Source organism: Etheostoma cragini, chromosome 2 (assembly GCF_013103735.1).
Source record: "Etheostoma cragini isolate CJK2018 chromosome 2, CSU_Ecrag_1.0, whole genome shotgun sequence".
NCBI classification, from domain to species: Eukaryota; Metazoa; Chordata; class Actinopteri; order Perciformes; family Percidae; genus Etheostoma; species Etheostoma cragini.
The window spans coordinates 684528-700696 of record NC_048408.1 but is presented as its reverse complement, the minus strand read 5'-3'; the positions used below and the strand labels follow the sequence as shown (position 1 = coordinate 700696).

The 16169-nt window shown below is 45.8% G+C and overlaps 2 protein-coding genes across 3 annotated transcripts; both read right to left on the bottom strand.

Moving 5' to 3' along the window:
• Positions 1-527: 527 nt before the first annotated feature.
• Positions 528-9791, bottom strand: cpz (carboxypeptidase Z). Of its 2 annotated transcripts, none has more exons than XM_034893116.1 (13): positions 9483-9791; positions 9015-9044; positions 8555-8606; positions 7281-7603; positions 6661-6876; positions 5763-5998; positions 4021-4182; positions 3766-3924; positions 2857-2992; positions 2616-2755; positions 2318-2417; positions 1480-1625; positions 528-1288 (listed from the first exon to the last, which is right to left on the bottom strand). In XM_034893116.1, exons 1-13 carry the CDS (start codon positions 9754-9756, stop codon positions 1085-1087), a joined length of 2178 nt encoding a protein of 725 aa, XP_034749007.1. In that variant the 5' UTR covers positions 9757-9791; the 3' UTR covers positions 528-1084. The 2 variants fall into 2 exon arrangements, with proteins under 2 accessions (XP_034749007.1, XP_034749017.1); XM_034893126.1 differs by having other exon boundaries at positions 713-1288; positions 5802-5998; positions 9483-9728.
• A 2371-nt stretch (positions 9792-12162) lies between these two features.
• On the bottom strand, positions 12163-15031 carry LOC117957439 (G-protein coupled receptor 26-like). Its single transcript, XM_034893175.1, has 3 exons — positions 14070-15031; positions 13638-13751; positions 12163-12918 (listed from the first exon to the last, which is right to left on the bottom strand). The coding sequence occupies exons 1-3, from the start codon at positions 14741-14743 to the stop codon at positions 12672-12674; spliced, it is 1035 nt and encodes a 344-aa protein (XP_034749066.1). The 5' UTR covers positions 14744-15031; the 3' UTR covers positions 12163-12671.
• Between the last annotated feature and the right edge of the window lie 1138 nt (positions 15032-16169).

Sequence of the window (16169 nt, the reverse complement as noted above, 5' to 3'; positions counted from 1 at the left end):
AGCAACTCGGTTGTTAGCTTAAAAACAAACTGTTGACAATCACAAACGAAGCCAACGCACCTGTCATGTCGGAAGGATACGTGCAGCGCGCGCTTGGGCAGTAGTGCTACGTGTAATAAAACACATAAATAAAGTGTTCCTCCGCAAGATAGTTTCTAGTAGCAGAGGCTTGACCCTGGCAGATAAAGTCCTTCTCTGGTGGTTTCTGACCACTACTACGACCGTTCACTTGAGAGTTAAGTTCTGCAAAGACTGTAAAATCAACCCAATAAACCATTTGACCTTTTTTGGCGTGTATTAAAACAGACTCAATGCGTTTGTGAAGAAATACATTATTTCATGAATGAATGAAGAGTCCAAAGGATCTAGTTAGACCACTGTCATTGACTGTCATTGCCACAGCCTGTCTATGATCATTTCATGTTCTCTGGCGCCCTCTGGTGGTCAAAGGAAACAACAGCCTCTTCAAAGGTTAGAGCTGAGAAGTGGAAAACTCACTTAAAACAAATGAAAGAACAGATGCCAAAAATGTTTTATATTTATTTTAATGCTTGTGAAAAAAAATAAAGCAAGAATTTCTACTGTTCCCAAGTGGCACAGTATTGCCGCTAACCAAAACCTAAATGTGGTGTTCAGTATGGGGTGCTGTTACCGGTCCAGAAAACGCTGACTGTTGCACTTATGCAGGGTGCAAATGTGTGGCCAACTTTTAAAACATGTGTACATGTTATGCAGCCGCCGTCACATGAGTAATTGCAATTTGCAATATTCAAATTAGTGCATACAATTCATTTTAACTTCTTAAAAAGTTGACGCATTTATAAATCCTTGTGTTTTTCCCGTGGTTGCATTTTCAGTTAAAAGAAGTTAAATGTAGCTGCAAAGCAATATTGGCCCAAACTCCGCCTGCAGGCCAGAATGGCTTGCCTGGCGGAAAACAGCCTATTTGCATCCGTCCAGGAAGCACTGAAGCCTATTTAGGTGCTGCTGATTGTAGTGTCCTGGATCAGTCCTGCTGCATGAGCACCAGTGGGACCGTCCCATCACCAGTCTCGCAGTGGGATCCTCACTGTCCTGTATGTGTCTAGACACTTCGCAGCAGCCAGTGCGGAGGTGAGATGCCGGACTGGGAGAAGTAGTTCCACCACCATGGCTTTTCCTCCCGCTCGATCCCTCCCTGACTTCGGTCTGGCTCACCGTAGCGCTCAAACTGGTTGTATGGGTCGAAGCGATCCCATGTGTCCACTGTGGGGAAGAGGTGGTCGTCGATGTCAGGCTCTATGGGAACCTGGATGCAGGACAAGGGACATAGTGAGGATGGAGCAGATCTAATGGATGACCATCCATTTAATACGTATTGGATTGTGGAACTTGTGTTAGTTTTTGGGTTCACCGGGCTCAGGGACTGCAGATGGAAATCTGACACAATAAATCTCTACTAAACCTAAACCGGCAAGATAACAAAGACAAAGATCCAACCTTCTCCAAGACAAAGTCGACACGTCCAGCCTTGTTCATGCTGTGAGGCAGATACACCCTCTTAGTGACCCTGGAGTAACCCTTGGCTGTGGCCGTCAGGATGTGGGTACCGGGGTTCAGTAGCCGCCAGTAGTCTCCATCTTCAGCTGGAACGGGGGGCAGTTTCATACAGTGAAAGGTCAGACCAATCAAAGAAGAGAGGAACTGAAAGAAGTGTGAGGAACAAGAGGGCAGAGTGGACATATAAAGACGTCTACAGCCATGCTAGCTGCTCTGTTAGGCGGAACACAGCGGTGCTTTGAAATGCTAACGTTAGCATGCTAATATGCTCACAATGACAATGCTAACAGACTGATGCTTTCCAGATATTGTTTCTTTCATGTTCACCATCTTAGCGCGTTAGCCCGCTAACATTTGCTAACGAGCACTAAAGAACATGCAGCTGAGGCTGATCGGAATGCCATTGCTTTTTGGAGGTCATAAAACAAATATTGGAAATCTTCAAATTTTGAACTTATGATGATGCTAGAGAAAGACTTTAGAAATCAACTTAGTTATTACAATTCCGTCTGCGAGGGCCATCAATGTCTTATGACAATCCATCTATAGTTCTTGAGACAAAAGCACAAAATCAAGGTAAACTTTAAGGCCTTACCCATGAAATATCATCATAGGAATATAAATTTCGAGGCAATCTATCCAACAGTTGTTGAGATATATTCCAGAATCATGGGGTCCTATAATCGCGACTAAAACTGTTCAATCAAAAGGTAATCTTGCGCGAACCTCAATATATGAAACAACATCCAAGTTCTCCTACATGCAGGACTGGGTTTACCTGTGGTGACATCTTTTCTGATGCCCCTGACAGAGATAGTTGCACCTTTTATCCCATTTCCATCACCATCCATAACTACTCCCTTTATCCCTCGATGGACCTGTTCAGGGACAGGAAGCACAATGGAAAGCATATTATCTCCTTGTCTGCCATCCATTTGACTTAACAAGAGGTTATCAGCTAACACTTTCATTCTCAATTATTCCTCCTGCCTCTATCAATTTAACTAAATAATGCACTTTAAAAATACGCACATTTTAAACACAGTGGTCGTCAAGCCTGTTTAACACACACTTACAGACTCCATAAAACTGAGCAGAGCCTCCTTATTCCTCTTCCACTCTGGGTAAAGCTCGGCCTCTGAGGGGAATTTGTCACAGCCGAGCTCCACGGTGATCTCCAGACAGTTGGTGTGCAAGTAGTTGAAGTCTGACATACCTGCAAGGGAGACGCGCGCATTAAGGGTCCCTCATAACCAATGAGACGGGTAGGAACACTAACGTGGTTCTGTCTGTAATTTGAGAATTGTTGTATCTCACCACCAGCAAAACTGTACCACAATGCCCCATTGATGATGCCCCGGGTTCGGTAAAAGGAGGCTCCACACCTTTCGGTGTCGTTGTTCGACATGGTGGCGTGGGCGTCTGCGTACGTACGAGCCAGCTGCTTGAAGACCTGAGCATGGCGTGTGGTGAGAGAGGAAGTTATGAACTGCTGCCAGTGGCTGAAGAATTATTCAGATCCTTTACTTAAAGAAGTACTATTATGCTTTTTGGCTATTTCCCGTTCTTTTCTTTAACCTCACCCTTATACTCTGCTTCTGACTGGCTAGTAGTCCTTACCTAGGTACTGTCAGGGCCCTCATACTCTGCTCCTGACTGGCTAGTAGTCCTTACCTAGGTACTGTCAGGGCCCTCATACTCTGCTTCTGACTGGCTAGTAGTCCTTACCTAGGTACTGTCAGGGCCCTCATACTCTGCTCCTGACTGGCTAGTAGTCCTTACCTAGGTACTGAGCATGTGTGACTCCTAACAAAGATGGAATATAAGTAAGATGTCTCACTCTGTAGCAGTGTCTGGCAAGTTACTTTTAAAAGCTAATTAGTTAGTTACTAGTTACTTATTTGTAAAAGTAACTAAATGAGATACTCCGTTGCAAATTATAAAAGTAACTAGTTACTTCAGAAAGTAACTAATGCTTACTTTTAAATGTTCAAATGTGATCCCCCTCCCCCTTTAGCGGAACATAAAATACATGTGCATGTTCCATTATTTATGATGTTGTCAGATGAAAGTAGTGGAGTAACTAACGTGTGTCCCGAAAAGACTGAAGTAAAGTACAAGTACCTCAAAACGTGTAATTAAGTGCCACTGCCAGCTGCACTGTTGGACCAAACTACGTCAGCAGACGCGGATCCATGAACCCAGACTGCCATCCTTCCTCCCTACCTGTTCATCTGGAGTTGGGGATAACATCCTCTCCTCTTGCGGGTGTCTAGAGAAGTCAAAGGGATAGGAGATCACCAGATCCCCTCCATGAAGGCTCGCGGACTGTACGAAGGGCAGGGACCTCATCCACTTCATCACTGCATAGGTCTCTGGAGCCACCTACAGCCCAAAGGTAGGAATGCAGATATACTATATACTAACATATGCTCATGTGGTGTATGTGCAGATGATTAATCTGATTAACAATCCCGTTACCTTGCCAAACCAGTAGGCGTCAGGGATCGCCATGTGGTCAATGCGGAAGTGCCTGCTGCGGCGGTTCCGGTAGAAAATGGACGTGAGGTCTGGAAAATTACGGTTGAGGTCAAGATTCTGGGCGTTGGTCCGTCCGTTGGTCCAACCATTCAACAGGTGACCCTGGAAAGTTGAGGGTCAACGACAATGAGGCGTACTGCAAAGTCTCAGCAGTAGTGATGTGTATTCGTTAGTAAGATGGTGATTATGTGAAAGGAATAATGAAAACCAATGATGGGATTATTAGTCAGACGTACAGGAAGGAACCGTCGAGACTATCACTGTTAATTCTGTTGTTAACATGTAGACAAGCAACCATATATCCGTCAGGAGAAAAAGGAGCAAGTAGAGACAAGGGGAAACCATTTGTCATAAATATTAGGGAAGAGACTTTTAAATACAGTATGTCTATTGCCATATTGAGTACAAATGTTCAATTCAGTTTTATGTATAGTGTCAAACAAGAGTTACCTCGAGACACAGATAGAGCAGGTCTAGACCCCACTCTATAATTTACAGATAGAGCAAGTCTAGACCACTCTGTAATTTACAAAACCCCTATAATTTCCACACACACACACACAAACATATATATGAGAAAATTGTGAGGCATTCTTTCTCTAGTTGAAGTAAAATTGAAAAATGTATATGACACATGCAATATTGCAATATACAGAATATGAATACATGCAAAGAAGTTTGTCCTACATAATACATTTGAGATGTAATCATATTGCTGTATATACGCCGCACACCTTCATTAATGAAACCCAAGGCACCCATGCATATAACGTGCCTCTCTTGCGTATGATACCATGAAGACATCGGGCTACGGAAGGATTGGACATTACATGCATGGACATTGGTGGTCATCACTGATCTTCATAGTGGACCTCACGACTGTTAACAGCCCCCCTGTCAATGACTGCAACAGACATTGGAGCATACACGGGATCAGTCTACAGCGCACATGCATGCACAGCTTGTTAGAAGCACCGTGACACAGCCTGATACATATCCGCCCAGCATTTGGACCAAAAGGCTGTGTCAGCAATGCTCCGCTGAGTATTAAAAGGCTTCAGAGATGCCAATGCAGTCCCACTTTCTCACGCCTGTCACACAAAGTCCACAGGAAGCTGCTTCTCACACTACGACTACATCACAACATAGAGTAGAAGAAACCGAGCTGAGGTGATGTTAGTGCTGAGCTCTCTGGTTAGTAGTAGACAATAAGGTGACGGGTGGAAGGTGGAAGGCTTTAGTACTCTGATCTGCTCCATCTAATGTAGCAACCGAACCAGGAATAAGACCTAACAGCAGCTCAATCCACCAGCAGCCTCCCATAGCCACTGATTTAATATCGCTCGTCTTCTTAATACCGTCATTAATGAAATAACAAGTTTCTACTGTTTCCAATTAATCTTCAACAATCTTAGAGCAGAGTGAAGGCCTATCCTTCAGCATGCCATAGCCAAATGTGTTCCTTTTGTTGAGATTTCTTTAAATTGATAGCCTTACAAAAAAAGTCATAAAAGTAGCTCAACAGCGTCCCATTTCCCAACCCACAATCCCTCTGCATCCCTCAGCAGAGTACCTCATTCCTCCACCTCCACACCTCAAGCTGAACAGACGGCGCAGACAAGGAGACTGAGAGCGGATAATGGCGGTTTGTCTTTTGTTGTCTGACAGTCAACAGTATTTACTTCCTGGTTGCTGAGCTCCGGGTCATTGCTATCCTCTACCTCTGAGGCGGCCAGCTCATAGCCATCTGGATTCATGGAGGCCAGAATATGGACGCGGGTGGTGTTGATGATGGTCTGAATTCGCTGGTTCCCCAGATTGTACTCTGAACACAGGTACTGGGCCATGTAGATGAGCAGCTGGCGGCCCAGCACCTCGTTGCCATGCATGTTGGCCACCAGCTTGATCTCCGGCTCCACTGCGGGTCACAGACAGAAGCAGACATGGTTAAAGTTGGCTTTGTGATTTTAAATGATTTTAATGCCGCAGGTATACCGACTACTCGGTATACTGCGGGCTAATTACCACCACAAACAGCAGGCGTCCCCATTGTTAAAGACCATAAAGCCTACTGATCAGAATAACTCTTGTTAATATTCAGATTAGTTGTTGACTTGAAGTGGAATTGAACCCAGTGAGTTAAAGAAGATATATTGACCAGGTAAAACAATCCAGTTGTGAAAATACAAACTACAGTAAGCCTGATTGGTCCATGTGCAGTAAAGCCAACGACTCTGTGTCACCTTATTTGACAGAAATTCCATGCATTTACCTGCTACTTCTGACAGTTTGAGGAACTGAGTAATTAAATAAAACCCCAATCAACAAAAGTGGGTCAACAAATCATATTTAATATTTCGATATGTCACCAGGAGAGTCCGACACAGCCTGACTCTGGATGGTAATACTGAGGTTAGCTCTCATATTCAAGATTATGTTCCGCTTGTCATGCTGGTAAATGGCTCCTAAACACATTCAGAGAGGATTTTCACTTTTATTTTGAATTATTATCAAATTGTATTCCTCTATGCAGAAAAAAACCCCAACAAGAAGACCGGGATGACACAATGGGTTACTCACATAGCTCGTGCTGTCCCGGGTTTCTGCTGAACTCGATGACCAGCAGATCCCGGCCCTCCGTGCTGCGTCCGATGCTGTACACGTGAGAGATGGGGGAGCACTTGGCCGCGGTTCTCTTCAGCAGGCTGTACATGTGGGCGTTGGAGGTGTGGGTGAACTGGATGATGGTGCTGGGCTCTTCCGGGGACAGGCTGGACATTTCTTGCTCCTGTCTGGCTGGAGGAGGGCACATTACAAAGGCTTCAGGCCACTTTCTACTTCTACTACATTCATCCGACCGCTTCAAGATAAGCTTAGATAAGAAATGGGGAAATTTAGACTGCTGCACACAAAACACATGCTGTTTGCGACATGTGATTGATGATATTTGTTTTATTGGAAATTCAATTCAGAACCAGCTGAACACTTAGTTGATCGATGCAAATCTTTTGAGCATTACCAGTTTCGAAAATGACCAAAAGATCCTTTTGCATTGAGTTCTGGCACTTTTCATACTTCAAGTACATTTTCCTGATGATACTTACATACTTAAGTACCATTTCCACTGCAGAACTTCTCCTTCTACCAGAGTACAGTGTGGTGTACTTTGACTTGAGTAGAGGCTCAGAATGCGTCTTTACCTTTCAGCCCAGCCAGCGGGTCAAAGCAGCCCTCGTGGTCGCTGGCAAAGAAGCGGTCACAGTCCAGGAAGTAGGGCCAGGCCATTTCGATGGCGTCGAAGGCGTGGGCGCAGTCCCGCCTCAGCGCGTCGCACGTGCTGCGGCACGGCTTGATCATCTTGTCGTCCCGGCAGGGCGACGCGACCACCGAGCAGCCCAGGAGACGGATCTCCGGGGAGCACTCCCCGTTGAGCAGGCCGTGGATGACGCTCAGCAGCAGGTACTCCGCCCCGGACTCGGCCTCCAGGCGACTCCGGTGCCCCAGGATGTTGGGGAATATGGTTCTGGATTGGCATTTTAACACAAGCTGGTGACTGATGCTATGAAAGCCCACTTCAAAAGAATGCTGGCTATTTATTTTGAGATACTAAGTCATTCTTTCCAGATACATAAGTCATTATTTATGACGTTTGTGATTATTTGGGGATACTAAGTCATCATTTGAACACTTTTCTCATTATTTTCACATAAGCAAGTCATAATTTTGAGATATATTTTCATTATTTTGCGATACTCAGTCAGTCATCAGAGTCCTTACTCAGGTATTATGCAAGCTTTGTGTTGTCTTCCCGTCCTTAATCAATGGTTTTAACTTCTTCTTTTTAGGTTTTTGACAGTTCTTTTCAAAAATGTTGATGCTTTTTTGAATATTTGTCACTTATTTTTATACACTAAGTAATAACACTAACTTATTAACTTTAGTTTTACAGTTAGTTATGGAATTTATAAGCCTCATTAATAGGAAATTATCCCTAATGTTTGAGTTAGAAAAGCAGAAATTAGGAATTATTGAGACTACTAATCACAGAGACTAATCATTGAGACTAATCACAGACTGGAATATGTCAACTTTTACTCAATACTATTTCAAAACCACCTTCAGTTGTTTTCAAATGCTATAAAATTGAATCAGATGCTCCGAAATTAATGAAAGTAGGGATTTGTAATTGTCAAAGAGCGTTGGGGGGAATCAGTCATGTTATTTTGGGGAATTAAAAAGAACATTGATATAGGAAAACGGGTCAATTTGACCCCGAGACAACTCAAGGGTAAAGTCATTATGAGATACATGATCTTTTGTTTTCATCAATCTGGCTGAAATGACGACAACAGTCAGCTTATGAAGAAAATTGAAATTAAAATAACTACAGCAATGCGCTTAAGTGTTTGCGTGGTTCTCCCGATCTGGGTCCCAGGTTGTCTGGCCCCCATCAGTGCCAGGCAGTACCACCCACCTAGAGTACTCCATATCATTACAGTAGCCCAGGTTCAGCTCTGTGCAGGTCGCTGGGGAGCAGAGAAAGCAGAGACAGTTGGTCACCTACATTTTTAAAAACAAGTGTTTTTCTTCCTCTTTTCAAGTATTTGCTTTGGTGGCTCTGTTGTTTCGTTAATTGACATTTAAGAACCGCTTTGGTCTATTCAACCCTGCTAGACCTGGCCTTTCAAAAGGAGAAGGACATACGTCCTCAGGGTCTGCAGCTTCGTCTCCTCTCAGAGACCAGCTGTCTGGAGAGGACGCCTGTTGGATCTTGACTTGGTATGTCAAACAGTTTAGGTTTTCCCGACCCCTGAAAGTCAAGTCACTGCCTCCAAATACATCTTAGGTTGCATAGTCTAATTTCTAAGCCGACCTGGCATAAAACCTGGGATATTTAATACAGATTTAATGGAAGGTTCAAATGAGCCACCTACGTCTGTCTCCGTCGTCGTCGCTGCATCTTCCTGTACAGTAGGACACAAAAAAACACACACTCACACACACGAAAAAACACAAACATGTAAGTGGGTCACAAATGAAACGCTAGGAGGCGACATGTTCAAAAGCAGGACTAATCCAAAGCAGGGCCTCTGCAGTATTACTGTTTATGGGGTTAAAAAAAAAAAAAAAGCAGGTGACAATAACATGAAGTCACGGTCACGTTTTGATTGTGTGCCAAACAGCTGGGGGAGAGTGGAGAATATACTTTAAGAAAATAATACCCGGATTAATTAGTGTTTGAGAACAGCACTTAACTTTGGTTTATAGCGTTGGTACATAGAATCATCTATCAGCTGTTGTTGTATTGCTTGGATCTCAAATCGACCACATTGCTAGTTCCAGTTGTTTGTCCTACGCATCATACATTTCAGTCTTTACTTCTCAAGTGGAAGAGACCTTACCTAAAAGCTCGTCTCCTGGAGGACAAGTCTGGTGCGGCGCGCACCGACAACTGTTCGCCAAGGAAAGAAACAACAGCACAAGTCCTGGACGCATGTCGGAGGGCAGAGACGGCGGTGTGTGATGTGGCAGTGTGTGTTTGAAGCTGCAGCTCCTCCGTCCTTTGGGCTGCATGGTAATTACCCCCCACAGCACGGAGACCTCCTTCCTTTGTCTGCGCCGAGCATCCCCGGCCCGGGTTATGGCTCGCTGCTGCGCGCAACGAGCGCCGATCATATTTCACTGCACATGGCTGCGTGTGTGTGTGTGTGTGTGTGGGAAGGGGGGGGGGGGGCATGAGGAAGAAACGTGGCTTTTGGGGGCGGGAGTGAGCAAAAGTTCATGTCTGTCTGTATGATCTCTGCACCATTAGTCTGTGGGGACATCTATTATTGACCCTCCTGTTGTCAAATCTGAGTTTCTATGTCTGAAATTTGGGTTTTCCAAAAAAGTAACGGGGAAGTTTCCCGACAACGTTACATAAGTTACATAAATAATCAGTTTACTACTTTCATTCGGGTGTTTTTTGTCAATTTATAGCATTTGGAGAAAAATCAATTGGTAGAAGAACTTGTGAAATAGGAAAAATGTCTTTAAAAGCGACTAAAATGTGAAAAAATGCCAAATGTTTAAAGAACTTTTTTTTAAAAGTGTAAAAAAAGAGACAAACATGTTTATGAAAGTGACGAAAATGGGAACAAATGTCAAATAAATGTACAAAAATGTTTAAACAACAACAACAACAACCAAACCACTGCTTGACTTGAAGAATCTCAGAAAACTGAATGGTCACCAACCATTCGGCTTTCCTCAGACAGCCCTACTAATAACATTAATACTTTGATATTAGTATAAAGTTACTATAAAAAATACCTTTATACCTGGCTGCGGTGGTTATGTTAAAGCACGGGACTTAGCCCTAGATCCCCAGGGGGAAAATTACAATTCACACTGTGTTTGTTGGTAATCACTACACACCGGCCTGAAATACACATGCTCAGGACCTGTTCATGCACAAATGGAGAGATGTCAAAGTGAGTGGGCTGCCAGCTGGACCAGCACCCTGAGTGTTTGGGGGGGGGTACTGGGCTTTGCTCAAGGGCAACTAGCAGTGCCCAGGAGGTGAAGTGGCATCTCTCCAGCTATCAATCCACACTCCGTACGGGTACTTGAACCTGCGACTCCCTGGTTCCCAGCCCAGCCCCCTACAGACTGAGCTACTGCCAACCCCAATATTCGGTATTTTTCATATCTACGCATTATAAATCTGTTTGGGGCCCTTTTACCTCGCTCCCCAGGCAGTTGCCTGTCTTGCCTAATGGTACCATCTGCTCTTGGTGGGATTTTTAGCCTCAAAATGTAGACGCACCCTAGCAGCAGCAAAGGTAATCTGCGGCCAGGGTCAGTTTAGCAACTCTCCGTTGGCTTGCGAGCTGGAAAAAACAAATCCTGGTCAGGCCAATCACATTGTGTATAGAGTCGGTGGGCGGGCTTAGCGTAATTCGGGCAGCGTTGGCCACGACTCTGAAGACTTGGAGTTAAGCTCTGAAGTCATTCTTAAAAAAGGAAGATGTGTTTAATCTATCAACCAGCATTGCTCTGATTGGTTGTCGCTCTCTCCTACTAGCATTTAAATAACCTCCGGTATCACATTTTGAATTAAATTTTGTTATTTACAGTGGACTATAGTAGGGCTGCACAATTAATCAAATTTTGATCACAATCACGATTTTGACTTCCCACGATCAAATTTGCGTGATCGAGCGATTTTTTTTTACAGCGCCATTTCATTGAACGTTACGTTTTTTTTTTTTTACATAGACCATCCACCGCTCCGTAAACCTTGTCTGATCATGTGCCACTCAGTAGTTCCCTGCATCGTGCAGCTCAGTTTCTAGAAGTAGACAGTCACAGAGGACAGAGTAACGGGAGGAAAATTCAACAATAGTCGGTTATATGTCGGTCTCAAGGTTTACCAGTTTACCAGTAAATGCAACATTTTGTCCCGTCTGTTGTTTGTCAGACAACAGCGGTGACTAGTGCTAGTCGGTGCTAGTTAGCATCTGTTAGCTGTTAGCTCCTCTAGGACGCACCGGTGCTAATGTCCTCGCATCCGCTGCAATGCTGTTTATATGGATATGGTTTAATTCGCGTCACATGACCCATTTCTTCTGTAAAGCCGTGCCTGTGTTGGATCTCTCCTCTGCTGTCTCTCTTCTTACTCTGCCACACAGCGCCGGTCCACACTTCTGACATTTGTCCACAGTTTTAATTTTTTATTAACACAGCTGTATATTGTTAAGTATGAGGTGCAAACCTGTATTTGTACCAGTGTATTTGTACCGGGTAACTCTGCTATTGCGGCCCCCCCGGCGAAGAACACAGAAGAAGTTAATTGAATGCCACTAACTTCAGTTGGTAGAGTAACAGCGTGTGAGACGGAGCTGCTGGACCAGGACCCGGACCTGGACCTGGGCCAGAGATGTGACCCATGGCCAGAATATCATAGTTCATAAAAATGCAGCACAGTGACGATAACATTTGTTTTGGTTAAAATCAACAAATAATTTTGATCAAAATAGTCGTGGTTATCATTTTTGCCATAATCGTGCAGCCCTAGACTATAGAGTGGCTCTCTTATTTTTGAATCTGTGTTTTTGCAGTGATATAACAGCTCCACACATTTGTGCACTCAACATGTTAGAAATGTCACTAATGAACACTTATAAACTTCCAAACTGTCATCAGAATGAACATATTTCCAGTTCTTTCCCTGAAACATGAAGACCACTTCAGAAGAAATCCAGGTTTCTTCAAACCATACATGTCCATTGATTAAAGTCATAAGCAAACGTACATATAAGAAACCTAATAATTTAATGTAGGTTTCATGTGGTGTGTTTTTGGCTAAATGCCAAGCCTGTGGAACAGCAGTCTGTAGAGGCTGAGGAGGCCGTTGGCACACATCACAGTGCGTCTCATTGGACACACACTGTGGTCCACCCCTGTGTCAAACTGTCCTTGAGCAAGACACCGACTCCGTTCCGGTTCCGTCTGCGGGGCTGCTGCTCCTCCGAAAACCCTGACCTCTGACCTCCCTGCGGGAAAGGACGCGGATGTTGAATCGTTTCAAAATGTTTCGCGCCCCCAGCTCAGGTGATCCTGGCCACGCAGCTGTCGTCGGTGGTGGTGTCCAAGGTGCTGCTGGCGCTGTGGACGGACAGCGCGTAGGGCTTCTGTCTCAGAAGGCGCCTGACGACCCCGACCAGGACCTTCCTGTACTGCTGCCGCAGCAGACAGTACACAAACGGGTCGCTGGACGTCTTGGCGTAGGACAGACATTTGGCTGTTATGCCCCAGTACCGGGGGACGTGCACCGAGGGCAACAACTCCACCAACCTTCAGGACGAGGAAGAAGAAGGAGAAGAAGAAATCAATTCTCTTGGCTCTTATGTACTGAACATGGAGGCCCGATTCTGTCACACACTGGAAAGAAATTGACAAAACACTCATCTCTTATCTTTCATAATTATGAGATACTAAATCCGAATCATGTGATTGGATTTTATTTAATTTATCATTATTATTTTCTTGCTAGATGGGCTTCCATGGTATATGTGTCAGTGATTTAGCAATCTACTGTTCATTTCGGTATAACATATGATGAAGGAGTCCTACAAACTGTAACTGTGCATCTGACGGCCACTGTGTCCTTCCAGTAGCTAACAGATGCATAGTTATATAATAATGTAATTCATTGTAGTATCCCTGCTATAAATGCTACCTGAGCAAAGCTTATCACTTTGCAATGATGTGTTGGAGACATGTTAATTGAGACTTTACTTGAGACTCAACACTCTTTTATTTTTTCTTTCTATCGCAAAATACCGGAAAACATTACTCTCAATGCAGATTCAACTAAATGAATGCTAGAAACACGTTTCGGAAGTTTAAATTCTTGGTGTGTTCAGGATCTAGTGTAGCCAACAGTAAAACAGTAAGGACCCGTGCAATATAACGCTATTATTGTATCATAAGACACGTCAGACATTACTGTAAACGCATGTGAAGACAGACGTGTGGATAGGTAAAGCCTGTGATCAACACGAGGCGCTTACCTGGTAATGACGTAGGGTGAGAAGCAGAGGACGAAGGTGCCGATGAAGATGCTAATCTTTTTAGCGGCGCGCTGCCTCCTCTTCTTCTGCTCAGCTAGACACCTCTCCTTCACACTGATGCACAGACACACGCACAGATGACATAACAGCTAATATATTAACAATTGATGTCATAAGCATTACAAAGCAACTGCTGTACAGTATTTTTAAGCCAATGATGTTCTCTGGGAACAAGTAAAACTGCACTAACAGACTGGGAAGAGGGGGGGGGGGGGGGACACATACGGTCACATATATTTGAGGTTGAAGTTTAAAGTCACAATTGTGATGGGAAAAAAAGTCTGAATTCTGACTTTAAACTCAGAACTCAAATACATGTTTTCACAGTGGCCCTAAACGCCTCACAGCTGTCTCTCCAGTAGGCGCACTTACCTGGGGGGGATGTCAACCAACAGAATCAGAGCGTGCACCGTGATGACATCGATCATCTTGCAGTGGGACCTGGCCACTCTCAGGACCCTCAGGTAGGCGAAGCACAGCACGAGGAGGCAGAGCGCGAAGCTGCTGCAGTGGAACAGCGCCGTGAAGCTCGCATAGGCGGCCAGCTGCGACCTCGTGTGCCCGTCCGGGCGGACCGTGCACGACGCGTACGTGTGGCTGTACCCTCCCCAGGCCATGAGCTGCTGGGTCAGGGAGAAGGAGAGCGAGTGCAGCCAGGAGCACGCCACGATCAGACACGCGTCCCTGTAGCGCATCTTGCTGGAGTACCTGAGGGGGAAGACCACGGCGACCCAGCGGTCCATGCTCAGCGCGGCCATGCTCAGCATGGCGTTGGCGGTGAGGAAAGTCTCAGCGAAACTCACAGCCGGGCAGAGCAAGTCGCCGAGGGGCGGCGCGCCTTTGGCCACTCCGAGGAAAGTGGCGGGCACGTTGATGACGGTGAGGAGGATGTTGGAGAAGGACAGGTTTAGGATGAAGATGCCGGGCACGTGGGATCGCAGCTCGGCGCTCTGGGTGAAGCACAGCAGCACCGACAGATTGGTCAGCAGCGAGACGACAGCTATGGCCACGAGGGACAGTTCCAGGAGGAACTCCGGGATGCTCATGTCTCGAGGCTCGGCGTCGGCAGCGGTCGCGCGGAGAAGGCTGTGAGGTCTGCCAGTGCATGCTCAACGCTCGTGCCCCCCCCCCACCAGCTGTGACGGACGGTCACTTCACACATGCCCCAGAAGCGCGCGCGGAGAGAGCTGTCCAGTGCTGAAACGATGACTCCAGGTCTGCCATGTGCTCGGTGTTTACTCTGGAACATGCGCACTGCCCGGCGCCTCCTCCTCAGGCAACGCTGTGCGCCCCGCACGTGCAGCGCGGAGCTGGCATGTGACGCTTGAACAATATTCATGCGTGCGGGAGTTGATGTCAGAGACGTGGATGTCACGGCGTGGGTCTCTGGAGGCTGGAACGTCTTTCTTTACCACTAAGATGAGAAACAGCTGATCGATACAGCAACGCCACGTGATCTCTAACGCGACGAGCGCTGGCCCAGTTAATCAGAAACCAAAAATAGTGGAATGTGTGTGTGGACGCTGTGGTCTTGCCTGTCCCCATAACAAATTTCCCTGGACGAGAAAGTGTCCCAGAAATTACTGCAGTAAACGATGATATTGTTGTGGACTTGTAGTCTCTGTTGACAAAAAATGCAGAGGGAAAAAACCACCACATTACATAAAATTGTACTTAAAAAAAATGGAACATTAGACTCAGACATAAAGGGGGCCAAAGAGACGAAGCAGATGCCTCAACAGGCCACACGCAAAAGGCTTTTTCAAAATAATTCCTCCAGTATAAAGCTTTGTGCAGATAAAGCAAAAGTGAATTGCAGTGTATGTCAACAGCAGGGTGAGAGAGAGAGAGAGAGAGAGAGAGAGAGAGAGAGAGAGAACTGCACTCTCTTCTTCCTTCTTAGGGTTTTCCTTCACGGCCGGTTGAACTGGCCTGAGACCAGCAGCCTGTTGGCCATATCACCGCATGGACTGGACTGGAGATGTGATCTTTGTAGAGCCTTTGGTGAGGTGGGTGGTGGGGGGGGGGGGGGGGGGGGGGGGGGGGGGGGGGGGGGGGGGGGGGGGGGGGGGGGATATAGTCCATCCTCATGCCCACAGACAAGTATATATGAAGAGTAGAGTACTGGCTTAATGGGCGCCCCCCTTAAGTTTCAACCAAAAGTCACTTTCTTTAACATTACCTTTTGGCATGTTCAGGCCTGTATTTGATAGGATAGCTTGGACATGAAAGGGGAGAGAGACGCTGTGGCAAGGACTGAGCCTTTGCAGATGGGCGCACGTTCTACCGGATGGGTCACCCTGGCACCCACCAGTCTCCAGCCGGTGACGAGAGAAGAAGACAAGATGTGAGATGAGAAAACGTGTCATGAGTGAGTGTTTCCGGAGAGTGGGAGTGGGGAGTGTAAAAATAGGTCTCAGCCCTGTGAGCTGCAGCGCAAACGCTCAGCACAGAAACACTAACTCAACCAGA